Source organism: Apus apus, chromosome 2 (genome assembly GCF_020740795.1).
Source record: "Apus apus isolate bApuApu2 chromosome 2, bApuApu2.pri.cur, whole genome shotgun sequence".
In the NCBI taxonomy this organism is placed as follows: Eukaryota; Metazoa; Chordata; class Aves; order Apodiformes; family Apodidae; genus Apus; species Apus apus.
This window is the reverse complement of record NC_067283.1, coordinates 109,588,039-109,613,502: the sequence shown is the minus strand read 5'-3', so window position 1 is coordinate 109,613,502 and position 25,464 is coordinate 109,588,039. Positions and strand designations below refer to the sequence as shown.

The 25,464-nt window shown below is 41.7% G+C and overlaps 1 protein-coding gene across 1 annotated transcript in view; it reads right to left on the bottom strand.

The window, feature by feature from the left end:
* Positions 1-8,592, bottom strand: part of TAF4B (TATA-box binding protein associated factor 4b) — a 75,512-nt gene extending 66,920 nt beyond the window's left edge. Inside the window, exons 1-2 of the mRNA XM_051610278.1 lie at positions 8,298-8,592; positions 8,024-8,191 (exon numbers count right to left, since the gene is read on the bottom strand). Coding sequence (XP_051466238.1) covers positions 8,024-8,191; positions 8,298-8,592 — 463 coding nt within the window. The remainder of the gene's footprint in view (positions 1-8,023; positions 8,192-8,297) is intronic.
* Positions 8,593-25,464: the final 16,872 nt, after the last annotated feature.

Genomic DNA, 25,464 nt, shown 5'->3' with positions numbered 1-25,464 from the left:
GCTTTCATGCTACAAAGGAACACAGGTGAAATAAAATACAATATTACGCCCAGAGGTTCTTTAAAGAAATTGATTGCATCTTTGCCAGCTGCACAAATACTGCACTGCAGATTCTTGTAGACTCTGGCATTATCATCCAGTTGACAGAACTGTTCCACTAGCATTACTCTTTTTCAGATTGTCTGGGTTGCTGTGAGAAGCTTTTTATATCACCACGAACCCACAACTCTGTCACATTAACAGCTCGAGGGGCACCCAGCCCCAGAGAAGGCTGCTTCGGCCATTAACTTCTATCTTTCTCTTGCAAGGTTCTGTGCTAATGGTGGGCACCTGTTCCTGAGAGGCCCAGTGCAGGCACACCCATTTCATGTGTAGGGAGCCAAGAAAGGGATGAAAATCTCTCTTCTAGGCAGGATGAAGCAATCTGACAACCTATTATTCAAATAGCCTGGAATAATGGACACTACGCATTCTTCTGAAGAGTCTAAACAACATCCCCTCTTCCTCCAGAAACTAGGCACAAAGTGCTAAACACTCAAAAATCTGAAGCCAAGTTTCACATGTTGGTTACTCAGTATTACCCAAGCTGTTGGAGGCTAACTGCTCACCAATGCATTTCAGTGTTCAGATGGATATCTCTACTTAACACACCAATAACTGGGTCCCCATAGTGCTGATGCCTTTTCACAGAATACAACCCCACATTTTAGAGCTAAGAGTTCTCCTCAACAGCACGCTCGGTTGAGCTTCACCACTTGACAATACATTTATATCCACATAATTTTACAGTTATAGTAGAACTCTTGTGCAAAAACGTAACTGTCCCAGTCGCAAAGCAGTATACCTTTTATTTATAGCAAAAACATATGTCCATACCAGCCATCTAAAGAAAATCTGGACAATGCATTGATTCTTGGAGGGACTGTAAATAACTGACAGGTCATAGATGTTTTCTGGGCATACTTCCAAGATGGCAGTACTGTTTCTATTCAAATTCAAAGTATATTTATTACACTTGAATCCCAAGCGTTTTTGCTTGTATTGTGGGTAGGCATTCAGGATTCCTTGCCAATGCAGCATTCCACACAGCAAGAGTCTTATTTGATATCATGAGAACACCTAGCTCTTGTCCTTGGGCCACATCTTTCAGCAACCGGGATTATTTCCCATCAGTATTTCCTCATCTTATCTTTGTAGTTTGCAACTTCACTACTTAAGGCTTGACTGCTTGCCTATCCAAGTAATCAGAAGGTTCTAGGATTGTCTACAGATAGGATGATCTGACTTAATAGTTCTTGAGGACCCAAGCTACATCACAAAGGAGCTTCAAGTATTTGCAGAGGACTCAGCTGATGGCAGTGAAATAGTACCTCCAAGGAGCCAATGTGACACTTCCTTATTTTCATGACAACTCCTACTGCACTGAAAAAGGCACTGAATCTATACAGCACACCCTCTTCAAGTTTGCTGTGTACCCCTAGTATTCACTGGAGTTAAATTCTTTAAATAGCAAGTTAGATGCTTGGCACATTGCGGCCAAATTTATACAGGGCACAGCTTTGTAAGGACCAGAAGGTATGCCAATACTCTGCACTTACCATTTCTAGAACACTGTGAGTTATTAAGCTGTTACAGAGACATCTGAAACTTACAGGGTGCTGAACTATAAATCCTAATTTTATACCAAGAGATGCTAAAAACATAACAAACATAACTTGGTAGAGTTCTAATAAAAGACAAGATTAGCCCCCTTTAAATCTCTGTCTCCTTTAAATAAGAGAATCAACTCAATTAATCCAGATTAATTTCACAATGGGACACTTGTTTCTTTGGTGCTCATATGGGGACCAGCAGGTGGTTGAATTCTACTTAATTTCCTCTAAAAGCACATATTCACTCATCTGTTGGATGGAATTTCACTTATTTCAGCAGGGCAAGCAAGGGCTTAACACTGAATTTTAACACTGATTGCCACCTTGCTCTGAGTGGGAAGGAGTAAAGAAAATTCTTGTAGAAGACAGCAGAATCTTCATGGAAATATTAACTTCTGCCTACACAGATACTGTGGAAACTGCCACTAAAACTGTATTATATTTGTCAAGTGGCCAGTGTGCAAGCCATATATAAACATGTTCTGAATACATATACCCCCTTCAACACATCATCAGCTGCCCCAGGCAGGTTGCCCAGTCATACACCATCAAGCAGGACCTGGCTTTGAGGGCTCCACTTGAAGTAGATGGCAACTGCCACTTGGCAAGCTGCAAGTGGAAGTCCTCAGGTGTTGTGCCAACTAGGGTGTGCCATTTCACCCACTTGTTAATCTAACCTGGACATCCACACAATGTACTTTGATGGATCAGGCAACACCTAGGAGCAGCCAGCACTAACAAAGCCATCTATTCTGCCTCCACCAAACTGGAACTGTGACCTAGAAGAGGTCTGTAAACATGATCTACGAAAACCAAATGCCATCACATCTCTCTGTTCTTAGCTCACCATATCAACCCAGCAAGACCACTGAGCTTCATAAGTTCTCCATCCATACAAGATCCTGTATTTGCTCATTAGCAACAAGGATCTTCCATCTGTGGCCATTTTTACCCTGCTTGCTATCAGAATCTATGTCCTCAAGATACTGGTGGAAATGATCTGTTAGAGGACTTTGTTCTAAAGGTGACTGAGATGTCAGAACGGATCTTAATCCTGACAATCTGAATAGCAAGTCACTTAGAAACATCTCTTGTAATCTTTTTCACTTTGCAAATGATACACATTTTTCCATCTGAAATAATCATAGTTTTTAGAGAAGTAGCTTCCTGCAAAAATAACTCCAAAAAAAGAATTTGCCTTTGGGTTTTTGTCTAAGTGGTCTGGGCAGTACCAATTACTCATCTTTGATAGTTACCAGAAGCTTTGCAACTTACAGCAAAACTCACATAAACAACTGTAACACACAATCCTACCCACTAAGCACAGCACAGGTATCTACCAAAAGGCATGACAAATACTTGGTTCTCCAAGCTAACGTAAAAAAAAATAATAAACAACAACCTGGCACTGCAAACTACTAAAAATAACAACTCATGAGCTCATCTACTTTACCAACATATTTGGGAAAAGTATACTGAAATATAATTAGTATTTCTTCCAGCTGTCACTTTTGTGTAGACGATTCTATTTTTACTGCTACAAGCTGAAGGGTCCTTTAAGCACTGAAAAAGCAACAAAAGTCAGGCTCACATTCTCTTTTCTAAGAATTAAAAGAAGTTTCCTATTCACCATTCTGTTGCTGTAATTATTTGCAATACACTCCAATTGCTTGTAAAATCTCAACAGCATTTAACATTAATTTTACTGAGCATCATATTTCAGTGTTCAGAATCCATCTCGGGTTTTTTGTGAAGACCAGAAATCTAGAAGTTAGTTTTATATCTTCTGCCAAGATTTAAATCTTAATTCCCACAGGGCTGTGCATTTAATGATCTGAAGGCATTGTTTTGCTAGACACATTCAGTCCTGAAAGCAAAATCAAGACCTACAAAGCAGCTGAAATTTCTACTGGTTACAGTGGAAGACATTTACTCCTTATGTTTGAAGTCTGACTTAGTTCCTCTCAAGCCTGCCAAAGCTTTGCTGACCTCTCCTCAGGATAAAAAAAAAAGTTAACTGGTGTCGCCTAATGTGAAAAGAGAAGTCTGCAGAGAATTTATCCTGGTAAATCTGCTAATCAGAGGACACTGTTGGGATATAAAAGGTTGCAACCCTACAAGACATCCTCCAGCACGAGTATTATGCTCAGACTTCACGAGATTATCAACATCCAGAAATTGCAAACTTTGAAAGAGTATCAAGGTTTTTTTGTCTTGTTGAAACAAGAACTCTTCAGATAGCCTCCTCCTACCCAAACATAGCATAAATTAAGCAGTCTTTTAAAATCAGCACTTCCTCCTGTTCCAAAGTGAAGTAAAAAATGCAAATATGAAAATACCAAGCTTCTTATGCAGTTTTACAATGAAGAAACTACAACTAGAACACAAAGAGGGAGATTCAGAGCACTGTACTTGTGAGGTACTAAGCAACTTCTAAGGCAGAAGGCAGCATCCAGATGTTTACCAGTCCTTACCCCTTCAGGCTACCTTAGTTTCTATATCAAATTAAGAGAAACCTGATGAGATCAGGGTCTGTATCACCCTACAGAAGTTTTGGGATACCCACATCAGCTCTCCCCCACCCACAGGTGTCCACACACCAAGTACCAGCCTTCTGTCATGCAGTCCTGGCCACCTGCCATGGACAGTGCCTGTGCTTTCTGAACAGTTACTCACTATCAGCCTAGATAAGCTGTAGGCAGTGGAAAACGTGCCAAGGACAAGCCAAAACACCCAAGCAAAGACAACTGAGATGCAAACAGAAACCAAGAACCTGTACCTGTCATTCCCCTCCAAGTCAGGTGCAAAGGAAACTTTATATACTGGCCATGCCTTTCACCAGCCCACTAGCGCAAATTAAAGCAGACTTGAGGCAACCTCTCTCTTTGCTGACACCATACTTGTTCAGGTGTTAGGAAAAAGGGAAAGAGTAAAACAGAAATACACCAGGGGCAGTTGATGCTACAATGAAACATGCCAGCAGCTGCTGTCATAGCCCTGTAACCAGCAGCAGTGGCATGAGGCAAGCTTTTTGAAGAGCTTCCTGCTGTAAGCAGATCCTAAGGTAGCAATGGAGGATCCCTCGCATGTGATCAAGTTCTATATATTTTTTTTTTGTCCCTCCACAAGAGGGACATCTGCTAATTGTCCTTTCAACATCTGCTGTAATGAGCATTCCAGGGCCAGGGATAGAATGAAAGCCACAAAAACAGACACAAAAGTGACAAAAAACTAAGTTCAAGAAATGTAAAGATGAAAGGAAACCAAGAAATCACATTCCCCTTGTTATTTTTATGATGTTTCTATCCTTCATTTCTCCAAAGCAGTTTGGGGCCCAAAGACACCAAGGCGAGCTATAGATATTAATCTATGGAAACCTTGTCACTCCTTCCCCTTCCCAAGCCTTTAATTATTTCCTCCTTTTAAAAGTGCAGTCAAACTATTTCCCCCCCAACACTAAGCTCAAGTTAACCAAGAACACAATCTACTTTTAAGCAGATGGTCCATGATACAAGACATTTGGCATCAGCACAGCCCACCCAACCAGCAGAGCTCAGAACTGAGCCAGTACTGCTCTCACCATGCTGGTTTGCTCTTTGCCATCCCCACACACTGCCACATGCAGAGCCTTCTGAAATGCTGCTAACGTGGCCTTGCCAACAAAGAGGGCAACTGAGAAGGCAGGATTTGTCCAGCCAAAGGTGTATAAAGGACACAGTTGCCAGCTGGAATCCTAATGTGTGATAATACCCAGTGGTGGCCAGCTGTAAGCCAGGGATGGACTCACACCTCCTGTGTGTCCAGCAGATAGCCTGAGAAGGAAAGAGGAAGACCTTGTGTTCCAGCACTGGTCTAACAGCTGGCTATTCAGCTGAGAATCAGCACTTTGCAGAGGAAAACAGTGGAAGGTGATGAAGAACTCTTGTTTCTCATGAGAAAGTCTGGGTCCTGCAAAACCTGGAGAACTTGCAAAGCTCAGTCATCTTTCCTGGGTAACAGGTAAATTGGCACTTGGCAGAGGGACAATCCGTGCTCAGGGAGGTAAGGAGTCATGCTTGGTCATCTGCATTTCCCACCTCCTGGCCTTATTCCGGGCAGGAGGAAGCGGGAGGTAGAGACAGAAGAGAAAGAATGGCCTAAATCCATTACATGGTTGGACTTGATGATCTTGAAGGTCTTTTCCAAACTAAGTGATTCTGTAAGTGATTCTGTTTGATATCCATGAACCTCTTCTGCCCTCTGAGCTACAGGGGCAAACACAGCTCCCATGGTGCCCTTCCTTCCCCAGACTGCAGCCCTGGAGAAGCACAGGAGAAATGCCTGCTCCAGGCCACAAGCAGTTCAGGAGTACTTCAGAATGACCAACACGGGCAGTGCTATACAGCCTTCCTCAGAACAAGCCAGGTCAAATACCTCCTTTACTTTGTAACTCAGGAGGAGGATGCTTTCTGTAAGCTTCTTTCTTAGCAGGTGCCACAGGTTGAATGCTGTGATTTTAAAGCCAAATGCTTTCTCCCTTCTGTATTTTATCCTGCATGGCTAGATCTTGCCATTTATTTGAAATAGCAGTTTTTCAAGCCTAAAAATTTGGTTATTTATTCCACTTTCTTTCTTTTTTTTTTTTTTTAAGGATGCTAACATTTGTAGCTTTAATGCTATTAATCTTGCATTTAAATATCTGAATTGTTTTTATTATTAATTAAAAACTGAATCCGCATAGCAGACAGAGGTAGAATTCTACTGCTCACTCAAACCAGAATGTATTTTTAAATTGTCCTCAGGACTAATGATTTAGACAAGTTTCCATGAAAAACTGATCCATTTGAAATCTGACAACTACTACAGTCCTTTTGGAGCATTAAACTCCATACTATTGCTTTTAATTTACAATGCTGTACAGTACCAGCACCTCTAAACTTCCAATACAAAGTCTGCTTGCTTTGTTTCTTGTCCCTGGAGCAAGGAAAACAATCTGATGCAAACAAAGGGTAATGCAACTTTTCTTACACCTGCCTACTGCCATTATACAAGTCAGATGACAGTCAGCAACATTCCCTGATGTAATCAAACCCAAGCTACAAGGAAAAATGTTTCACTGAACTTACAGGTCCCAAACTACAGGCAACTCATATGAGCATTTACCTTCACAGAAAGGTGTTTAACTGAATGCAGATACATTCCAGAGAGTCAAAATATTACACAGAAATCCTAAGGATCCGGGGAACCCTGCTACAAAAATAAAAGTATTTCCATCGTGGTTCAATTCAGATGAAAGTTGGCAAAGACTTAGACTCATTCTTGACTTCTGACTACCAGGACATCATAGCATCATGTGAGTGCTGGGAAATCTTCAGTGAAATATACTGTTTGAAGGCTTTTTTTTTATTTAATTACATTAGCATTAGATATTTCCTTGAGAGGCACATGTCTTCGATAAAGACATGGGGGGAAAAGAAAAAAGAAGAAAAATGTAAATATGCAGCAACTGCACAGGAATCAATCTAAAACCAGTCATCCTTTTAGGCAACATCCTATCTGAAAGTAATTGCAACAGAAGCTCCAACAAAGGAACTGTCCTGGCAGGAAATAATTATAGCAACAATAGCAATAAAGTGATTACATATCTCGGGATCTCAATACAGCAAGTCCAATTGAATCAAAGTCACTTTCTTTTTTAAAAAACATTTAAATACCGCCTGACAGGGAAGAGTGTGAAGTTAAAAACCTACAGCGACTTCTTCCTCTTGAGAAGCTCCTCCTGCTACCCCTCGGATGCTATCCAAACTCTTAAACCATCATTACCACACAATTCCTACATCAGTCTTTTGCTTGCCGCTGTAGGCAGTACATCTTTAAGCGTGGTACCTCTCTCAACTCTTTGCTCCCCACAATACGCCTTACAGGAAAACAAAAACAGAAAACAACAACGAAAAAAAAAAAAACAAAACACCCCAAACAAACCACAAAAAACCCCAACCCACCACGTTCCAAAGGGCAACACGTAATGAAATGTCAACATTACACTCCTTATGCAGGGTAATGTTTTAATGACCGTTCACGCCGGCCTGGTACAACAAGAGAGGGAAGGGCTCCCGCGCCCAGCACCGCCTGCCCGGAGGGGCGGGCAGAGCAGCCCTCCCTGCCCCGAACCGCCGGCTTACCCCGCGTTCCCCGTTACTCCTTCATCCGAGTTCCACGAAAGCCTCAACCAGTCCTTCCCAAGTCACGAAGGAAGGCAGCTCGGCACCTGAGTGTCCGCTTAGTCCTTCTGGCTCCTCGTGCTACCCGGCACGATAAAAAAAGTTGCCCCAATCCAGAGACTTCCAGACACGCTTCAAGCATCCCCAGCGCGACCCTGCTTAACCACTTACGCTTCCAATGCGCAGACAAAAACACCTCAGCTCCCAGCAGCGTCAGGCAGAAAAGCGACTGGCCCCAAACTTTCGGCGCGCTCCCGAAACCCTCTTCCCGGCAGAGCCAGCTGCCGTTCCCGCAGCCGCCTTGCCCTTCCTCCCCACGGACCGTCCCCCTGCCACCCCCTCCTCCCGGGGAGCGCGACGCGCCAGGTAAGTCCCGACACACCAGGTCAGTAGGTCCCGACACGGGACGCGGCCCCAGGCAGGGGCAGGGCGGCCGCCCACTCACCTGGGGGCAGCTGGAAGTTGGCCGGTCCCGGCAGGGCGGCCGTTGGCGACGCCTTGGGCGCTACCGGCCGCGGGCCCCCCGGGGCGGCCACCCGCGCCACCAGGGCCCTGATGCGCGGCGGCGGGGCGGCGGCGGAGGGCGCCGGGCCGCCGGAGCCCTTGGCGGCGGGGCTGCTCCGGTCGGTGGCCGGGCCCGCGGCGGGGACGCAGAGGAGCCCGGCGGGCGGCGCGGCGGCCGCCTGCTCGGGGTGCCCGCCGGGCATCAGCCTGACGGGGGTGGCCGCCGAGGTGCTCATGGAGGAGGAGGCGGCGAGGGGACGGGGGGAGGCGGCCGTGTCGCGTCGAGCCCCGCACCGCCCCGCAGCATCGCGGGCGGGGGACGCTCAGGCGCTGCCCCGGCCGCCGGCTCGCTCACGGAAACACATGGTGGCCCCGCTCCGCCGGCTCCCGAGCGCCGCGCACGTGGGCCCGCCCGGCCTCCCCTGCCGGCGGCGGGCGGGCAGGGGAGGGGAGCTGGGAGGGGAGCTGGGCGGGCGGGCAGGGGAGGGGAGCGGGGAGGGGAGCTGGGCGGGCGGGCAGGGGAGCTGGGCGGGCGGAGGGCGGGCCCACGCCGCCGGCAGGCCCGACTGCGGCGGCCCAGCGCGGCCCGTCCGCTCCTCCCCTCGGCAGCCGGCTCAGCGCGGCGCGCCCCCGCCCGCCGTGTTGCTAGAGCCACGCGGAGCCTGACGCAGGCGCTGGGAGCCGGCTCCCTCCGCACCCCCCTCCCGCCCGCCGGCACGGAGGAGAAAGGTGGCAGCACCCTTAGGGTCCGGTGCGGGGGACGGAGTCTGGGGGGCTGGGATCTACCGCCGGGAGAGGCTGCGCTGCCCCGGGACGGGGGGTCTCGCCCCGGGAGCCGCGCCAGGGCTCGCTGGGAAGGGGGCGACCCGGCTCCCGTCCCAGCCGCCGCCGGAGCCCCGGTTGGGTTCGGGTTCAGCTGCAGTGGGTGACCGCTGCCGAGCCGCGAAGCTGGGAGCGAGCGGGCCCGGCCCTGACCTGCTCCTGCCGTGCTCCTCCGGGCCGCCAGCCCGCCGACCGCCCCTGGGGCTGCTGCGGGCGCTCTGGGGGCTGCCACGGAAAACGAAAGGTGCTCTGGCGGGGGTAGGAGGTTATCCGGCTCACGATCAGCTCAGGACCGGGGCTGAACTTGCTGACAGAGCGAGAAGGCCAAAGTAGGGCCCACCTGTAAGGATGAAGGGGGCGAAGGTTGCCCCGTTTGCCCTTCGTGCTCAGGGCTCGATGTGAGGAAGGGCTGAGGAGGGACCTGCGGCTCCGTCCCCTTGTAAAGCAAGCGTGGTTACTACAGGATACAACACAGCTCTTCAAAACAATTTCCGCAGTAAAACTGACAGTTTTTGCTTGTTCAAAAAGGGTATCAGTGATTCTCTGCAGCAATTCTGTTCTGAGATTTGTACTTATCTTACCTAAGTTTCAGTAGACTTCTGAAGCATGTTTATGCACATGCTGTTCTTTACCTGTAAAACTTAAGGTGCATTGGTCATCTGCCTAAGATGAGCACAATGTAAGTGAATACAAAGACCAAGGCCTGGTATTACAGTTCTTATAGTGGTGTGAAAAGCACAACATCCAACAAAATGTTAGGAGAGCAAAGAAGTTACTTTTAATTACTCTTATATTAAACATCTTTTGCAACTATATTTTTCTTGTGTACGTTTCTACCTGAAATTCTAATACTTGAGGATACACTGAAAATCATTAACAGAATGCAAACATCTATACAACTCTTCCATGTCCTGATGGATAGTTCTATGCACTGCTGCTTACAGGTTTGTTAGACAGCAGGAGTGAAGGAAACACTCTGCTTTTTGACGGTTTCCGTTCTCTCACCATGCCAACCATTCCAGAACAAACTGACCAAAGAGGTCACAGCAGCAATGGTTACAGTTTCTGAGCATGACAGGAGGCTAGAGAGACAGTGAAAAGAGACAATGGGATAACAGGAGGAGGCAGCCTCTGTACGCCTTAGAGCTCTGCCAAGTCTGAGCAAATATAGTCGCTTCTTAGGCATGTGAAGCTGTGTTACACACACAAAGTAACAACTGGGATAGGGTGAGTTACCTCCCACATGCCAAAGGATGCTCAGAGACCGTCAGACAGGGAAAAGTCAGTTCCAGCAAAGACCAACAGTGAGTGACGGCAGTAGGAGGAGGATGCGAAGGAAGGCGCACGGTGTCCTCAGACTTCAGGAAGAACGGAGTTGGCTTATTACTTATGACCAAGTTTTTCTCTTCCTGGGGCTATTTGACTTCTGAAGGAAGTTGAGACCCCATGCAAACGCTCAGGAGTGAAAGCTTATCTGGAAGAGACAAAAAGCTGAACCCAGAAGTGTATGCAGTAGAGCTGCAGGGTACAGCAGAGCATGAAAAGAGGAAGCAGAAATACAGCACTGTGAGAGAAAAACATACAGAGGCTGCAAAGGGAGCAAAGGAAGTGATATGAAAGAAAACACAAGAAAAGGTATAGGACAATGATAATAAAGAGAAAAAAAAACAACACTGAACAAAGCCCAGAAGATGTAGAAATATACACATCTTAAAAAAAAACAAACTGGGCTAAGTTCAAGTGCTTTAAGTGTCCTCTCCGAACAAAGCAGATGCACCCATCATTGTATGAAACTGCACAGGAAATAAAAGGAAGGGTCCTTTTCACAGTGGAAAAATGTGATTTAATTTATGCAGTCTTCATTACCCAGAGCAAAAATAAATGCAAAAAGTCAGAATAACAAGGAACAAAGAATGTCATGTAAGGAAAGTTACTTTTGTTACTGCCTAGAATTTGGCATGGTTTTTAATCTATTTTCTTGGGTGACTGCTACCAAAAAAACCCCAAACAGCTGCATTGAAAGAACATTGAAGTAAGTCATCATTCTTGTCTATAGCTTTTTTCCCTAGACCTTGTCCAGGACATACTGATAAATATGGTAACTGCTTTTCAAAGTCAGCTGAAGATACATCATTTATTCCAAGAATGCCTAGCCTTGGCAAATTGACCTGTGCTTTATTACTTCAAGTAACTTAGGGACAGACTTATCTGGCATTCATGTAGAAGTATCTTCTTTACCTTCCAGGCATAGGAAAGCATTACTGTAAACAATGGTTCAGATTTCCTTCCCAGGAGCTATTAGGTTATACACTGCCTGTAGTTTGGTCTGCATAACCCCTTCCCAACAGCTGAGACTTATACCATCCACACTGAACTGGTCTCTGCTGTACTAAGCTTTCCCCAGGGTTTCAAATAGGATATTTAAAACACAAAACAGTTATCCACCTTCACAAATTCCTGTCCAGAGAGCAGGCCTTTATAAAGACAGACCTTTATCAAATCCTCAGATCTTAAGTCAGTTTCACATTCAAGGCTTTGGGTTTAGTTTCCCACAACTCTATAAAATCCATCTAATATGCTTCAGGGTTTTTAATCTGTCACTGACTTCTTTACAAGTTTTATTTTCTCTCCAATTGATAAATAATCAATTAAATACAACCAGCAAATTGGCTGGAATAAGAAACTTGTAATATTTGCCTTAATCTTTTCTTAAATGACAGAGACTTGGCAGTACTATAGAATTAACTTAAGCATGTAACTGCAACATGGAGGGAAGAAATAGGTGTGAAAATTTAATCTCATTAGTTAAAATAGTTACTTTCAATGGGAAAAATTAAAAGCTTACTATGAAACAAGTTCAGTAGTAATACAGAACACTACCTCTTCAGGAAAAGATGCTGAAAGAAGTGAGATACTGTAGATAATAGTAGTAACAGTCAATTAATAGAAAATTATATTCAAGAACAAGTGAGAATTAGTTAGTTGGAAATGCAAAAATAGAAGTTATTAAAAAATTAATGGGAGTACAGTTGCAAATGTGAATTTATTTACTAATGAAAGCAACCAAATGAAATCATGATGTGTTATTTAATATAATCAGTAACCACCAACCTCTATGATAAGTTTGTGATTTGAGTAGATTTCTGCTAAATTTATAGTCAGTGTTACAGTCTGCCCTGCTTTTTACTGTGTTGACTGATGATCTTTTACAGAGGTGTCTCTTTCTTTTGGACATTCAGGTGACAGATGCCAAAGCAATTGTTACACTTACATAATAAAGCCAAACTCTTTGATCCATGAAGTAAAACACACTGCAGCTTCAAAGCCTTATAGAACATTTAAAAGTACAACAGAAGGTACAAGGAAAGAATTAGGCATATACTTTTATATTGTTCTCAGCTATAAAGTTAAGTTGACTTTACTGAGCTACTAATAACAAGAGAGCTAACTGAATGTGCAGCTTAGCAATTTGGTGAGGCATGTTAAGTCCCAGCAGAGGAAAGCCTACCTGGATGCACACCTGCAATTCCTGCTGGTTTGGGGAGCCCAAAACTGCAACATGAAGCCACAGAAGTGATCTTATGAGGTGGGAAGGTCAGGGGAGTGAGCACACACACCTCACAAGCTAGGCTTTGAGAGAGAAGGAAAGATCAGAAGACTAAGTGAACACATGGAAAAAGAGGGGAGGAATCAGCACAAGCAATAGAAATAGGATCCTGGAAATAAACAGGAACAGGAAATAGGTACAGTTAAAATGCCTCCACAAAAATAATACCCAGCATTAAAGGCTTAGCCACTGGGCACACATATATATTCTCTATAGAACACAAAGAGTAAAAAATATCTAAGACTTAACATTTTAAGAATTACATAACTGTACTGAGAAGTCATAATGGGTACCACTTGCTATCTGGTAAAATTCACTGAAAGAAAGCAATTTTATCACTGAAGCTGCAGTGGTCTATAGTAATACAGCATTATGTAAAGTGACATTGCTAATCTACTTTTCAGGAATAATGTACAGCGTTGCAACACTTGGTAAATGAAACAGAACAAAAATCAGAGCTTTACTGGACTCATGGTATCACTGAGCAGTAGTTATCCCATTTTCAAAAAGTTACCGTGGAAAAGGAAAAAAATATAGGGATTCTGACAGATTTTATATATCTGTCCTAACAGGGCAATATCTTATACCAATATTAACCAGGGCCAATGACCAGCTTCTGGAAAACATGTAACCTTTTCTGGCAAATACATGTTCAAGAGAAAAAAGAAGAATATCTGAATGTGTGCCTCTTTGTATAGTGCAGGTTGAATCAGCATACTTTGTTTAGCACAACTGTAGCTCCATCAAGTTTCAGGAAAATCCAGAACTCAGGAAGAAACAAGTACATTCAGCAACTCTGCACTGTAGACAATTACCGCCTCTTAGACCATCAAAAACATTGTAAGAGCTATCATAATTTTACTGTGGCTTAAGTTTTTTTCTCTTTTTCTTTTCAGATTCCCTTCCACTTCTCTGTTTCTGCAGCTTTCATTTTGATATCTTTTGCACTAAAAGTCTGAGCAAGACAATGATTTATAACAGGTTTCCCATTGCAATGCTCTCATCTATTTAGTTACATTCCAAAGCAAAAACTGTGCACCTAGATATTTGTACAGCATTTCAAAGCAATGCAAACAGTCAAAATTGGACTAATTAATCAGATCATAGTGAATTAAAAGACTGCCAGAAACCAACAGTGGAGTTACCAGAGGGCTAAATGGGGCTGCATCCCCTTCCCACCACTTCCCACCAGCCACTATAAGGCTGAGTCAAAGTCCTAACACAAACTGAACTGGTTCAATCTGAAATCCAACTGCAGACAAATTCAAACTCGTGATGGTGTTTACCTGCCTCCTTAAACAGAGATTGGAATTCTGTTGTAACATATAGAATATCTTCCTGTTCTTTCATGCTGTGCACTAGCATTAAATAAGCTCAGATGTCCCTTGGTACTATGCTACTCTAGGTACCTTCCAAAATTTACACATACTATATTTAATTGTGTTCATCAGCATTTTATAAACTTCTAAGTAGTTGTGCCAGCTATTAGAAATTTTTATTTCTAAAAGAAACAGAACACTCAAGAATTAATTCTCTGGTGAGTATTCCAACTTTGTTTGGAAAATAAACCTACAGCAGAGTTAATGTTTATCTGGGGAAAAAGAAAAACTGACACAAACCCAAACCAAAACCCAAACCCCACTACAGAGTGGAAAAAGGACATAGCAAATCAGTTTCATCAGGGCAAACCATGATTTCTCCTTCAAAGGACAAAGTTGCGTCCTTGTTTTCTTTTATTCCCCTAAGTATCACATTGTAGGAAATCATTGCTGGAGTGCTGTGTTTAATTTCCACCTCCCTGTCCTTGCATTAAGCAGGTACATGTTTTTTTAGCTGAACTGCTAGCCTTCCACTGTTCTCATAATGTGATTCACCCTTAACACACATAAAAGCATAAAAGTATGAAAATACATGATTTCTGGACCTGGAACTGCAATCTTGTTTCCTTCTTTTAGTTCCATGCATGTTTCAAACAAGCTGGTTTACTTGAGCAAAAATAAAAAGTGCCTGCAAATAACACCTGGATTTATCTTTTTACTTCCTTTGGTGAATAATAAAAAGAGCATGAGGTTTTTTTCTTCCTCTTCTCCTCCCCCTCCCCCTCCATTCTCACATTTGAAGGGGAGGAGAGATATTTTCAACGTTGACCAAATGTTAAAATTTTAAAAAATAGTCTAATTAATGTCAAAAGCATTAATGCAAGCAAACCAATTGCTTAACTTCTTAAAATATTTGGTAAAATGTGTTTACATATTGTTCTCTCCTCCGTTTTCTCTGTGCTGTTTACCTAAACATCCAAGTCACAGTCACTTACTGTATTATTGTATTGGGAGAGCTGAAATGCACACTGAATTTAAAGGCATACCCTCATTAAATTTTTTTATTCAAGCAGAAGGCCTAGAGACAGTCAATAGGAAACCCTAGGCACCTGCAGTTAGTCCACCCTTTCTCTCCATCCACACCTCAGAGATACTGGAGGGAAAAAAAAAAACACCAAACAACACCACCAAAACATGGTGAGCTGGAACAATGAACAGTTTTGAAGGTGATATCTTTATTTTTTCCACCAACTATCACAGAATCACAGAATGGCTGAAGTTGGGAGGGATCTCTGGATGTCCTCCGGTCCAACCCCTTCCTGCCCAAGCAGGGCCATCTATAGCCAGTTGTCCAGGACCATGTCCAGACAGCTTATAAATATCTCTATGGAGGAAAACTCCACAACCTCTCTGGACAACATGTGCCAGTGCTCAGGCACCCTCACAGTTAAAAAAAAAAAAATATTTCCTGATGCTCAGAGGGAACCTCTTTTGTTTCAGTTTGTGCCCATTACCTCAGGTCCTGTCACCAGGCACCACTGACAAGAGCCTGGCTCTTTCCTCTTTGCACCCTCCATCCATGTATTTACAGACATTGACTAGATCCCCCTGAGCCTCCTCTTCTCCAGGCTGAGCAGTCCCAGTTCTTTCAGCCTTTCCTCGTAGGTGAGATGCCCCAGTCTCTTCAGCCCCTTTGAGGCCCTTCACTGGACTCTCTCTAATATGTCCATGTCTCCCCTTGTACTGGGCAGCCCAGAACTGGACACAGCACTCCAGGTTAGGCTTCACCAGTACTGAGCAGAGAGGAAGGATCACCTCCCTTGACCTGCTGGCAACACTTTCTAGCATGTAGTAAGTATTAAAGTAATTGTTCCAAAAAATGAAAATACTGTATTCTGATAATATTTTTATTGTAATTTTTTGTATATACTTTTAAAGCCTGTATTTTCCACTTGTGATAGAAGCTATTAAACTACAAAGGGACCACAGCATGTCAGAAATACTGTGATAAGGATCACTACAGGATAAAACATTACTGTCATTTTCAAAGGCAATGATAATGTTTTATACAACCCACACTAGTAGCATGTTGCCATACACCTTCCTACACTGCTTCCTGCATGACATGTTCCCAACAGTGTCTTACACTATTATAAATTAGCAGCAATCACTATAGCTCCCAGCACTATCAATCTACAGAGACACTACAAAAGTCACCTAACATCGTACCACCAGATGTCAGGGGAGATTTCATACATCAAGTTGAATGCGCAGGTGTCACCTGGAATAATTTTTGTGAGAAGATTTTGTATACCAGTTATATACTTGTTTCCTATAAAGTCATTAATACATAAATGTGGTGACTGGATTCTCCTTATTATAGCAAGGTCAATGTTTTTTTTTCCACCAGATTTCACAGTGTAGCATCCTAAGAAATAATTAAAACAAGTATACTTACCAAGCATTTCACAGTTTCATGAAGGAAAGAAGTCCAAAGTTTTCTTGGAGCATTTACCACATGCTTCGTACTGGATCACTTCTTAGCAAAACAGATTGTTAATTCCATGGTGCCCTTTCGAGTTCCTGTAGCTTCTTCTGGGTAATTGTTTTCCAAAAATTGTTACTGTTTTAGCATTGCCACCAATTGCACTGGTCAGAGGAGGATGGAAAGGAAGTTATAAATCTCACTACAGCACACATTAACTTACCTGCTCTAAACAATCCTATAAAGGCTTGTGTACATTTCATCCTGGGACTCCCTCACTATCTACTAGGCAATGTGCAGTGAACAACTTGCCTGTTTGCCAAGTAAATTATTTCCCTTTGCAGCCTCTACTTAGAGTCTACTAATGTTTCAATACTTGATCTTAGGGTATCTGGGAACGTAAATATATGAGAACAGCAGTTCTCAACTTTTTCATGCCACATGTCTTTAGTAATAGTAAACTATTCTAGCAACTCCCTGTTTGCTGAAACCTTTTCTGATGTAGGACAGAAATTTCAGAACTATTGAATACAGTCTTGTGAGCAATAATTGAAGGAACTCAAATGGTGTCCATGGGAAAAGCCCTCTGAGTAAGCCAGGATGGAGAATACTTCTCTAACCAATGTATTCAGGGTTTTACAAATGCCGTGTTGTTTTTGGTATTTTTTCAGTTAAAAGCCAAGACATTCTGTTTAGAAGAACTGCCAAAGTTTGGTATCTGTATTTACATCGGAAAGGAAAAAAAGGCATACATAGGGTTTCTCTCAAAATAAATGAAAACCTTTTTTCAGTTTCACTGGCATCTAAATTGCTATCAGACCTTTCTGGTGAGCTGTGGAGTGTCCATGTGGTCTGCTGTGCAAGACTGGCTTTTCGGGATGCAGCTAATGTCTTTTCTTGCATTGTCTACTGAATAAATATTTGTTATCATTCAAGGATTATCTTACACTATCTGAAGTTTAATAATAAAAAATATTTAACATAATATTATTATTAATTATAAAAAAAGTACATATATTCATTTAAAAGGGAAGTGGAAGGTGGGCAGAAGTTTCATCTGGGTTTGCTGAGGAGCTGCTTAAGACCATCTCCACCCCATGCCATGACTTTGCCAACTAACTGTATCCCTGATGGCCCAACTGCCAACACACCTCTGCCAATCCTGCAGACAAGGTTCCTTCAGCCTTTTCTCAAATTAAAATGACAATGACAAGCACAGCGTCTTGCACTGTTTGCAATGAAAAAAAGAGTAGATTCAGAAAGCCAGAGGATTCCCTCAGCCCTGCCTCTGCCTGTATAACAACAGTGGTGATGATAATGATGATGATCATCATCATCATCTTGGTTGTTGCCTCCATGACCAACCAACATGGTAAAACCACACAGACTACAGGAATTAAGGCTTAATCAGATTATCCTTTAACATGATCTCAGGCACAGTTGTTAACAGAATCGAAGGAACATCAATCAGCCTGCTCACAGGTGTTCTGCTAGTCTTTAGTATTTGAACGTAAGAATTCGTATCTGTAAGTTTTACATTTAATTTGGCTTTTCACTGTGCTCTCTTCTGTAGTTTTTAAGTTTACATTTTTATCTCAACTATTTTATAGAGTAATATTCTTTGGTCTCTCTGCATTATTATTTCCAAATTACATAGTAAAGTTCTTCACATATCTTTACATATAAGGAACAGTTATGTTTGTTGGTGCTCCTTGAAATAAAAAAGCTCATAATGGTGATTATTTTCTTGTGAAAAAGTTATTTTTCTCAAGGTATTACCTTTTTTTAAAGAAGTCACAAAAAGGAAACTTAACCTGACTTCCTTTTTTAGCAGATAATAATAGAAACAATCAGTTTGTTTCTAATACTCAGGATCATCTAATGCTTTTAAGTGGAAACCTAGAAGTGTCAAGATGCTTACCTGCTGAAGTTGCAAAGCAAAGTGGATTTAGCACCCCCTAAAACACATATGAAAAGTACCAAGCTCCCTACCATAACATGTAATGGTTTTGGTATTGTACAACTCCTTTCACCCCACAGTACCAGGAAATTTGGCTTACAGCACCATAATAGCATGTAAGAAGAGAGGGCTGCTGAGGTACATCCTTGTTCTTCTTCATTACAAGCTACTGTAGAAAATCCAAGGCACATTTCAAATTATAACTTTCCTGACAATAAAGCCAGTTGAGTAGGTTCTTGATTTCCCAATTTCCTGGTCAATTATTCACTCCCCGGTGTATGTTTCTCCCACAAGTTCACCTGCTTGTAACGCTAGAAAGAACAGTCCAGTTCCAAAAGCAAAGGATTTATTTATTTATTTAAAAGTAGTATTATCGACTACAAAAAGCTGAAAAATTATTCTCCCACTTGGATTACCCATCTTGGGGAGCAGATAATATTCAGCATCAGCCAATCTAAGAGCACATTGCTATCAAAAGAGGAGATTCTCTCACCTCCTATCCTTCACTACATCTTCTCATTCTCTCCCTGTGTTAGGACAAGCTGTTCTGCATCTGTTAAATCAGATTAGTGTGTTGACCCAACTCAAAACTAATTTTGGGGGGTTTTTTGGTAACCTAAGTTTTGTTTTCATCCCTTCCGAAAGTATGCAAAGAAGACAGTTTCACATCCTGACAGCATGACCAAAATGGAGATTGCCACAAAAAGCAGCAGTTCTGTTCTTCCAAACCACTTTGACATAGACATTCCTGCAGCTTCCCCTGGACTGGATTTAACAATCACACAGCTTTGTGGCAGCTAACAAAACAAACAAACAAACAAACAAATCACTTTGCATCAAATCAGTGAGTTTAGGAGTGTTTTCTTCAGTAGCAGCTTGCACGCACAATTTGTTAGGTGTAACATCAAATTGCACCCTCAGTACGTGGTCATAATCACCACCAAAAAAATGGACAGCTCTATCTCCTCCCCCAATTTCTTCCTTCACTCCTGTCTTCCCTTATAGAGTTATGGGGTTCATACAGTTACACATTGAAAATTCTACAAGAAAATTTCTGTGAGGTTTCTGAGTTGAGTCAACTCACAAGGGGTCAAAGAAGCATCAAGAAAGGCACTAGGGAGGAGATGACAGTGCCTAGGGTAGAGCAAAGACAGGAGGAAGTGACGGCACCTGCCAGGAGCACACATTCATATGACAATTTAAGTCAGTGTGGCTCTCCTTTGTGAACTGCTCCCCTTCACCCTGAGACTGGTGGCTCTCCCCTGACCTTCATCAGATACTGCAAGAAACCTTTTTTTCCTGGCTCATCTCTCTGCTGGCCAAGCTTCCAGCCTGGTTTACCATGACTCAGCCAGGCAGCAAAGCTGCTGTCACAAAAGTGACAGTGAAAGAGCACAGCCAGGAGTAAGGTCTTTGTCTTGCAGTGGCAACTAGCCATGACCAGTCATTTTTGTTGCCACAGGAAACTTTACTTTGAGATGAGACGTATGTTTTAGGAAGTTGTGCTAAATGATTTGCTAAGCTCCCATGCAGTTTTGCCTTCATTCAACCCTTACCTGAAGGAAAAACTCCTTGCAGAGGCAAATGTTCACAAGTGCTAGTTCATATCCAGAAGAATAATCTCTCCTAAATGGGACAGGCATGTCAAGGAGCATAGATTTAAGCCCAAAGCTGTCTTCCAAATCTCCAGGAATATTTCCAATATCATCCTGGTTTGTTTTGCTGAATTTGATTTCTAGGTTTGCCCCTCTCCTTCCTTTCAGTTTGCTTATTGCTGTTGTGACCAGTACAGAGCAACTTATGCTATCCAAGGGGCTTGGCCCTGCTGATGACATGAAAACAGACCCATGTAAAATGGTTAAAAAAAAAACAAAACACAGCAAAGAAAACCCCAGTAAGTAAAAAAAAAAATTAAAACAAAATCCCACTGGCTACATAAGAATCCTTCAGCTATATTCAAATCAGTTCTGTAGGAACCCAAGCCTTCTTATCCTGGTACCAATCCCTCAAGCCCATCTTCACAGTTTTTCATAAAGGCAGTCTTTAAAGGACTTTTCCATACCCCATGCCTGCAACACAATGTATTGTGGAGCACTAACAGTAGGGACAATACCTGCAAAACCCAGACATGATCGCCAAGTGCATTCATTTTCCTCACAGTTCTTTCCTCTTGAAGCTTGGTGACAGATTTTTTTGTGTGTACCCAACATAGCTGTATCCAGCCCTCAAATTCCATCCTGTTAGATAAGAACAAAGACATTGTTATCACAAATATTGACTTCATTTATGTTATGCAGATGAGACATTATAATACTAAGTCTTTTTAAGAAGACATAGGCAAACAGCTATGTGGAGGCTGCACCATCCTCCTTGGAGAATAAATAATAATGTCTGACATCTGTTATAAAGGAAAAATGGTGGGGTGTGGTAAACATCACAGCAACAAGTTTCAAAGTTGCAAAAGTTGTGGTTTACAAATACAGTACAGAGAGGCAGCCCCTGAACAAAAGGTTTACAACCAAAATAGAAAACAAAGGAAATAAGGTGGTTACAGATGTAGGAGCCCAGGGAGATAGCAAGGCAATGTGGATCAATGTGATAAGCAGTATTCTCAGAACACTCACTGTTTATAGGTGCAATCATGGCTAAGCTGGTCTAAAAGCTAACTGCTGACAAAGAAAGTTGATGCTGCTCCACCCTTCTGCTCCAAGAATCTTCTTGCTTTGACATTGAAACTCCTCTGCTCCCAATCTGTGAAACTCAACAGGCAGAAAACTGCTTTTCTAGAAAAGCAATTGTTTTTCTGCTAATTTAGCTTCATTAAACATCTCACTACAAGATCAGATGAGTAAAACTGATGGCCCAGGAGGCAGAGTGGGACCACATGGCCACAAGTGACAGTAGAGGGAGCTTAAGGAAAAGCTAGCTGTGAGGTTTACATAGCTATTATGTAATGCCAGACTGCAACTTAAATGCTGGTTTCACGAGCATTTCGGTGGGGAAGAGTTTTGAAAGTGAACAATGAAGTACTGCAAACATTTATAAGAAGCTCCTGTCATATCCACAGGTAGAAAGAAGGATGAAGGCTGCTGCATTGAAAACTTCTAAGAAAGACTAATGGAAAGGATGTTAGGCTCAACATCTCAAGAGCAGATAAGAACATTGTTTCTTTCTCAGTTGGTTTGAAACTCAGCATTTCCCCTCATAAAACCTTTTCCGTAGAAGACGTAAATCAATGAATACTGAAAAGAAAAGAAAACCTGACCAGCTCTGTGTCGGGTCTGACAATGGGCTGAAGAAAATAAATGAACAATATGAACAATGTTAACTAGGATTTAGAGCTGAAAGTCTCAAGCATGACTGAAATAGCACATAAGCATCCCCTCCCTCCTTTGCTTTTTCTGATCTTCCTCAAGGACACTCTCCTACCTACACCGAGGAATTGAAGCAAAAGAGGGCTTACAGGAACACATAAGTAGTCCTTTCCTTGTAGAAATTTATTGTCTTACCCAAGTACTCAATAAATAAAAGCTGTCTGAGTACACTCCATCCAAACTCATGCCTTTTTTATGTGACTTCCTTGTGATGAATATTTACCTTATCACTTACCCAAGACCAAAGCTTTGCTACGTCCCAATCAACATCAAACTTCTCAGTTTCTGTGACTATTTTATATAAAGTACACAGAGGGTAAAATGATACATAAATGAATGCAGAAAAATGTACCTTATTTTTAAAATACATATTATTATATAATTAGGCATTTAGGAAGAATAACAGACTATGGTTTCTTACTTCTACCATAAAATGCTTGCTTTTAAAAAAAATCAAACCAAACAGGTACATACAATCTAGCCATCAATTCTACTTGTTTTAGAGCTCATGCAACTTCCATTATAAGTAGGCCAGCAAGAGTTTTCTTAGGCAATTTCTTGTTACATTGTCAATCCATTACAAGTTTTGTCCCCTGTTCTAGCCCTACAATTTATTACTTTGCTTAGAAAAATTAGATCTGAACCAATATATATTGATAAACATAGGTTTCATCTGTTTCTCTTCAACAGATTTGACCACTATCTCTTCCGCTTGGGCCTCTTCATAATTTCTGATGCATTGCAGGTTTTTTCTTTCCTATCCCCAGAGAGCAAAATTACTTTGACTCTTGATTCATGGGTTATAATTTTTTTGTCCATGCTGGTGTGTAATCAACTTTTAGAAGCTGATGCTGACCAAACACTATGAAGAGGTTTGGGAAAAACAAACATCAATGAAAAAGCAAATCTATATTTAGTATTTTCAGAAAACACATAAACCCTTAATCCTACATAACAGAATTATTCCAAATTGAATTATTCCTAATAGCTAAGTCAGCAGGGTAAAATGGTGCATCTCATAAGGCAGAATCAAAGGCCCACTTGGAAAGAATTTAGAAAAATGCATAATGAATTTATCTGTGCAACAGTACCTTATTCCTTTAAAAATATGTACACACTAGTATTTGAACATATTTAGAAATTTATGAAAAATCACATTTTATCTTTATCAAAGACTAGTAATATTTAATAATAAAGTGTAAATTACTTTGCTGAACAAAAGAATCCTTTTTTATTCGTATAGAATCAATACAAGAGAGGCATAGGTATTATTACGGCCTACATTCCCATCAGCAAGGTTTCTAATTAGTCTTTTAATTCAGAACTTTTCTTACTGATTTCCAGAACAAACTCAGCATTATTTTCAGATGGATTTAATAGTAAGTTGTATTGCTATTTTATTTGCAAAAGAATACATAGCAATTACGGAGTAACACAGTGATACTTTTCTAGAGTATAATTTTAGACTGAAGTCATGCTTTAAAATTTCATACTGAATAAAAGAAAAAGAGATGGAGTGGCAAAAAGCATTGCCATGTCCTTAAAGGAAAATAAATAGTAGAAAACAACCCTTACAAATTTTTTCTGGTTTTGTATGTTTCTGAGAGAAAATTACAGACAATTCCACTTTGTAGGTTAGTTCAAAGGCAGTTTAGCTATTTCTAGCACACATCGCTTGTTGCTTTCATTCGAAAACAAGGGAAGGCAAAGGCCTATAGTTCTACTTTGCAAATAATAACTCCCCATGGATGCAGTCTCCTGTTCTGTACAGCAGACCTCCTGTACCCTGGGACCCTGTTCTCACACACTGCACTCACGTGAAGCATCTTCCTTCTCCTCCCTTTTTCTCCTGTTTGGAAAGAAACACCCAGGCATAGATACATATTATACACCTATATACATATATGTTTATAGTAATGCAAGTTAGACACCATCCAAAGCAACCATTAATTGTACCTGCACTGTCTATGTTAGAGATTTGGACTAGAATAATAAAACATTTTGAAATGTCATAGTTGTTTTTTGTAGTGATATTCTTGGCTCTTGAATATACATACTTAAATATACACACATACTCAGTGTATTTCCACTGATGATTGGATTATTCAGGACAGGTATAAATGAGTAAACTTTCACGGGAAAGAAGTTTTGGCCTCTGGTGAATCATGGGCCTTCGGAGCAGTCCCACTAACTAAATGACTGCACACACACCAAATACAAAAATTGAGACAAAAAAATGGGGTCACACCTGGAAGGATGAATACCATGGTACAAACAATGATGCTCATATGTGTTCAACAGAGGTTTAGTTTGGTTCCTTTTTAAATATTATAAAATATGAATAAGCTGTATCTTGTCATCCCAAGCTAAAAGTAAAATGCGTGCATTGTGTATGTAAGAAATGTTACAGAGCCTCAATCTGCAACTGGATCTTCAGTCATCATCATTTTATCCTTGAAAATACTTGAGAAGTGGAAGAAAGAAAGCAAGAAAGAAGAATCCTACATTAGAAGTGGAAAACAGTAAAAGTACATTCAATATGACAAGATTTAAGAGTGTATTTTCCCAAATTGGTTTAAAGCACAGTAATACTCAGAAAGCATATTTACAGAAATGTATGTTGTTTCTTTTGCAGTGCATTGTTGTCACTGAGGTGCTGTGTAAGAGAAATGACACTGCTGGTTGTTAACAGTGACAAGACTATCTCCAGAATCTATTTTTAGTCAAATATAGCTGTATTTCCTGCTTTGTTATTAACTGTAAAAATTATTATTTTTAATTAATCTTTTAAAGTTAATATTTTAAGATTTTAAGATCTTCTGATAAAATATACAGTGACTTTAAAATATACTATGTATAGAAAGTTAAAGAACACAATCTTAAATTGCTATTTTTTGCTCTTCTATGATTTAAAAAGCAATATGTAGAGAATACCAACAAAGAAGGCAGAGAGAAGAAAACAAAGCCACATGTTGTTATGTGAGAAAACAGCAGGAATGGAGCGTGGAGCTCTGCCTTGTGATGGACGAGGGGTCATATGGGAGAACAACATGGAGGAAGTGGTTCTGGGTGTCTGCTACAGACCCTCGTATCAGGAAAAAGCAGAAGAGGCTTTCTTCAGACAGTTGGAAGAAACTCCATGTTTACAGGCCCCTATCCTCATGAAGGACTTTAACCATTCTGCTGTCTGCTGCAGGGGCAGCAGAGCAGGGCACAAGCAATGCAAAAGGACTGGGGAGTGCATTGATTGACAAATCCCCAGCAAAGGTGATTAAAAAGCCAATAAGGAGGGATGCTCTGGTAGATTACATGCTTACAAGCAAGGAGGGACTGGTTGGAGATGAGAAGGTCTGGGACAGCCTTGGCCACAGCGCCCATGAGAATGTGGAGGTCCAGATCCCAAGAAGAAGGAATAAGCAAAAAGCAGGATCACAGCCCTAGATTTCAGAAGACCTAGAATTTGGCCCATTCAGGCACCTGCTTGAAAGAATCCCATGGGATGTGAGCATGGACAGAAGAGAGCTTCTAGAGGGATGATCAA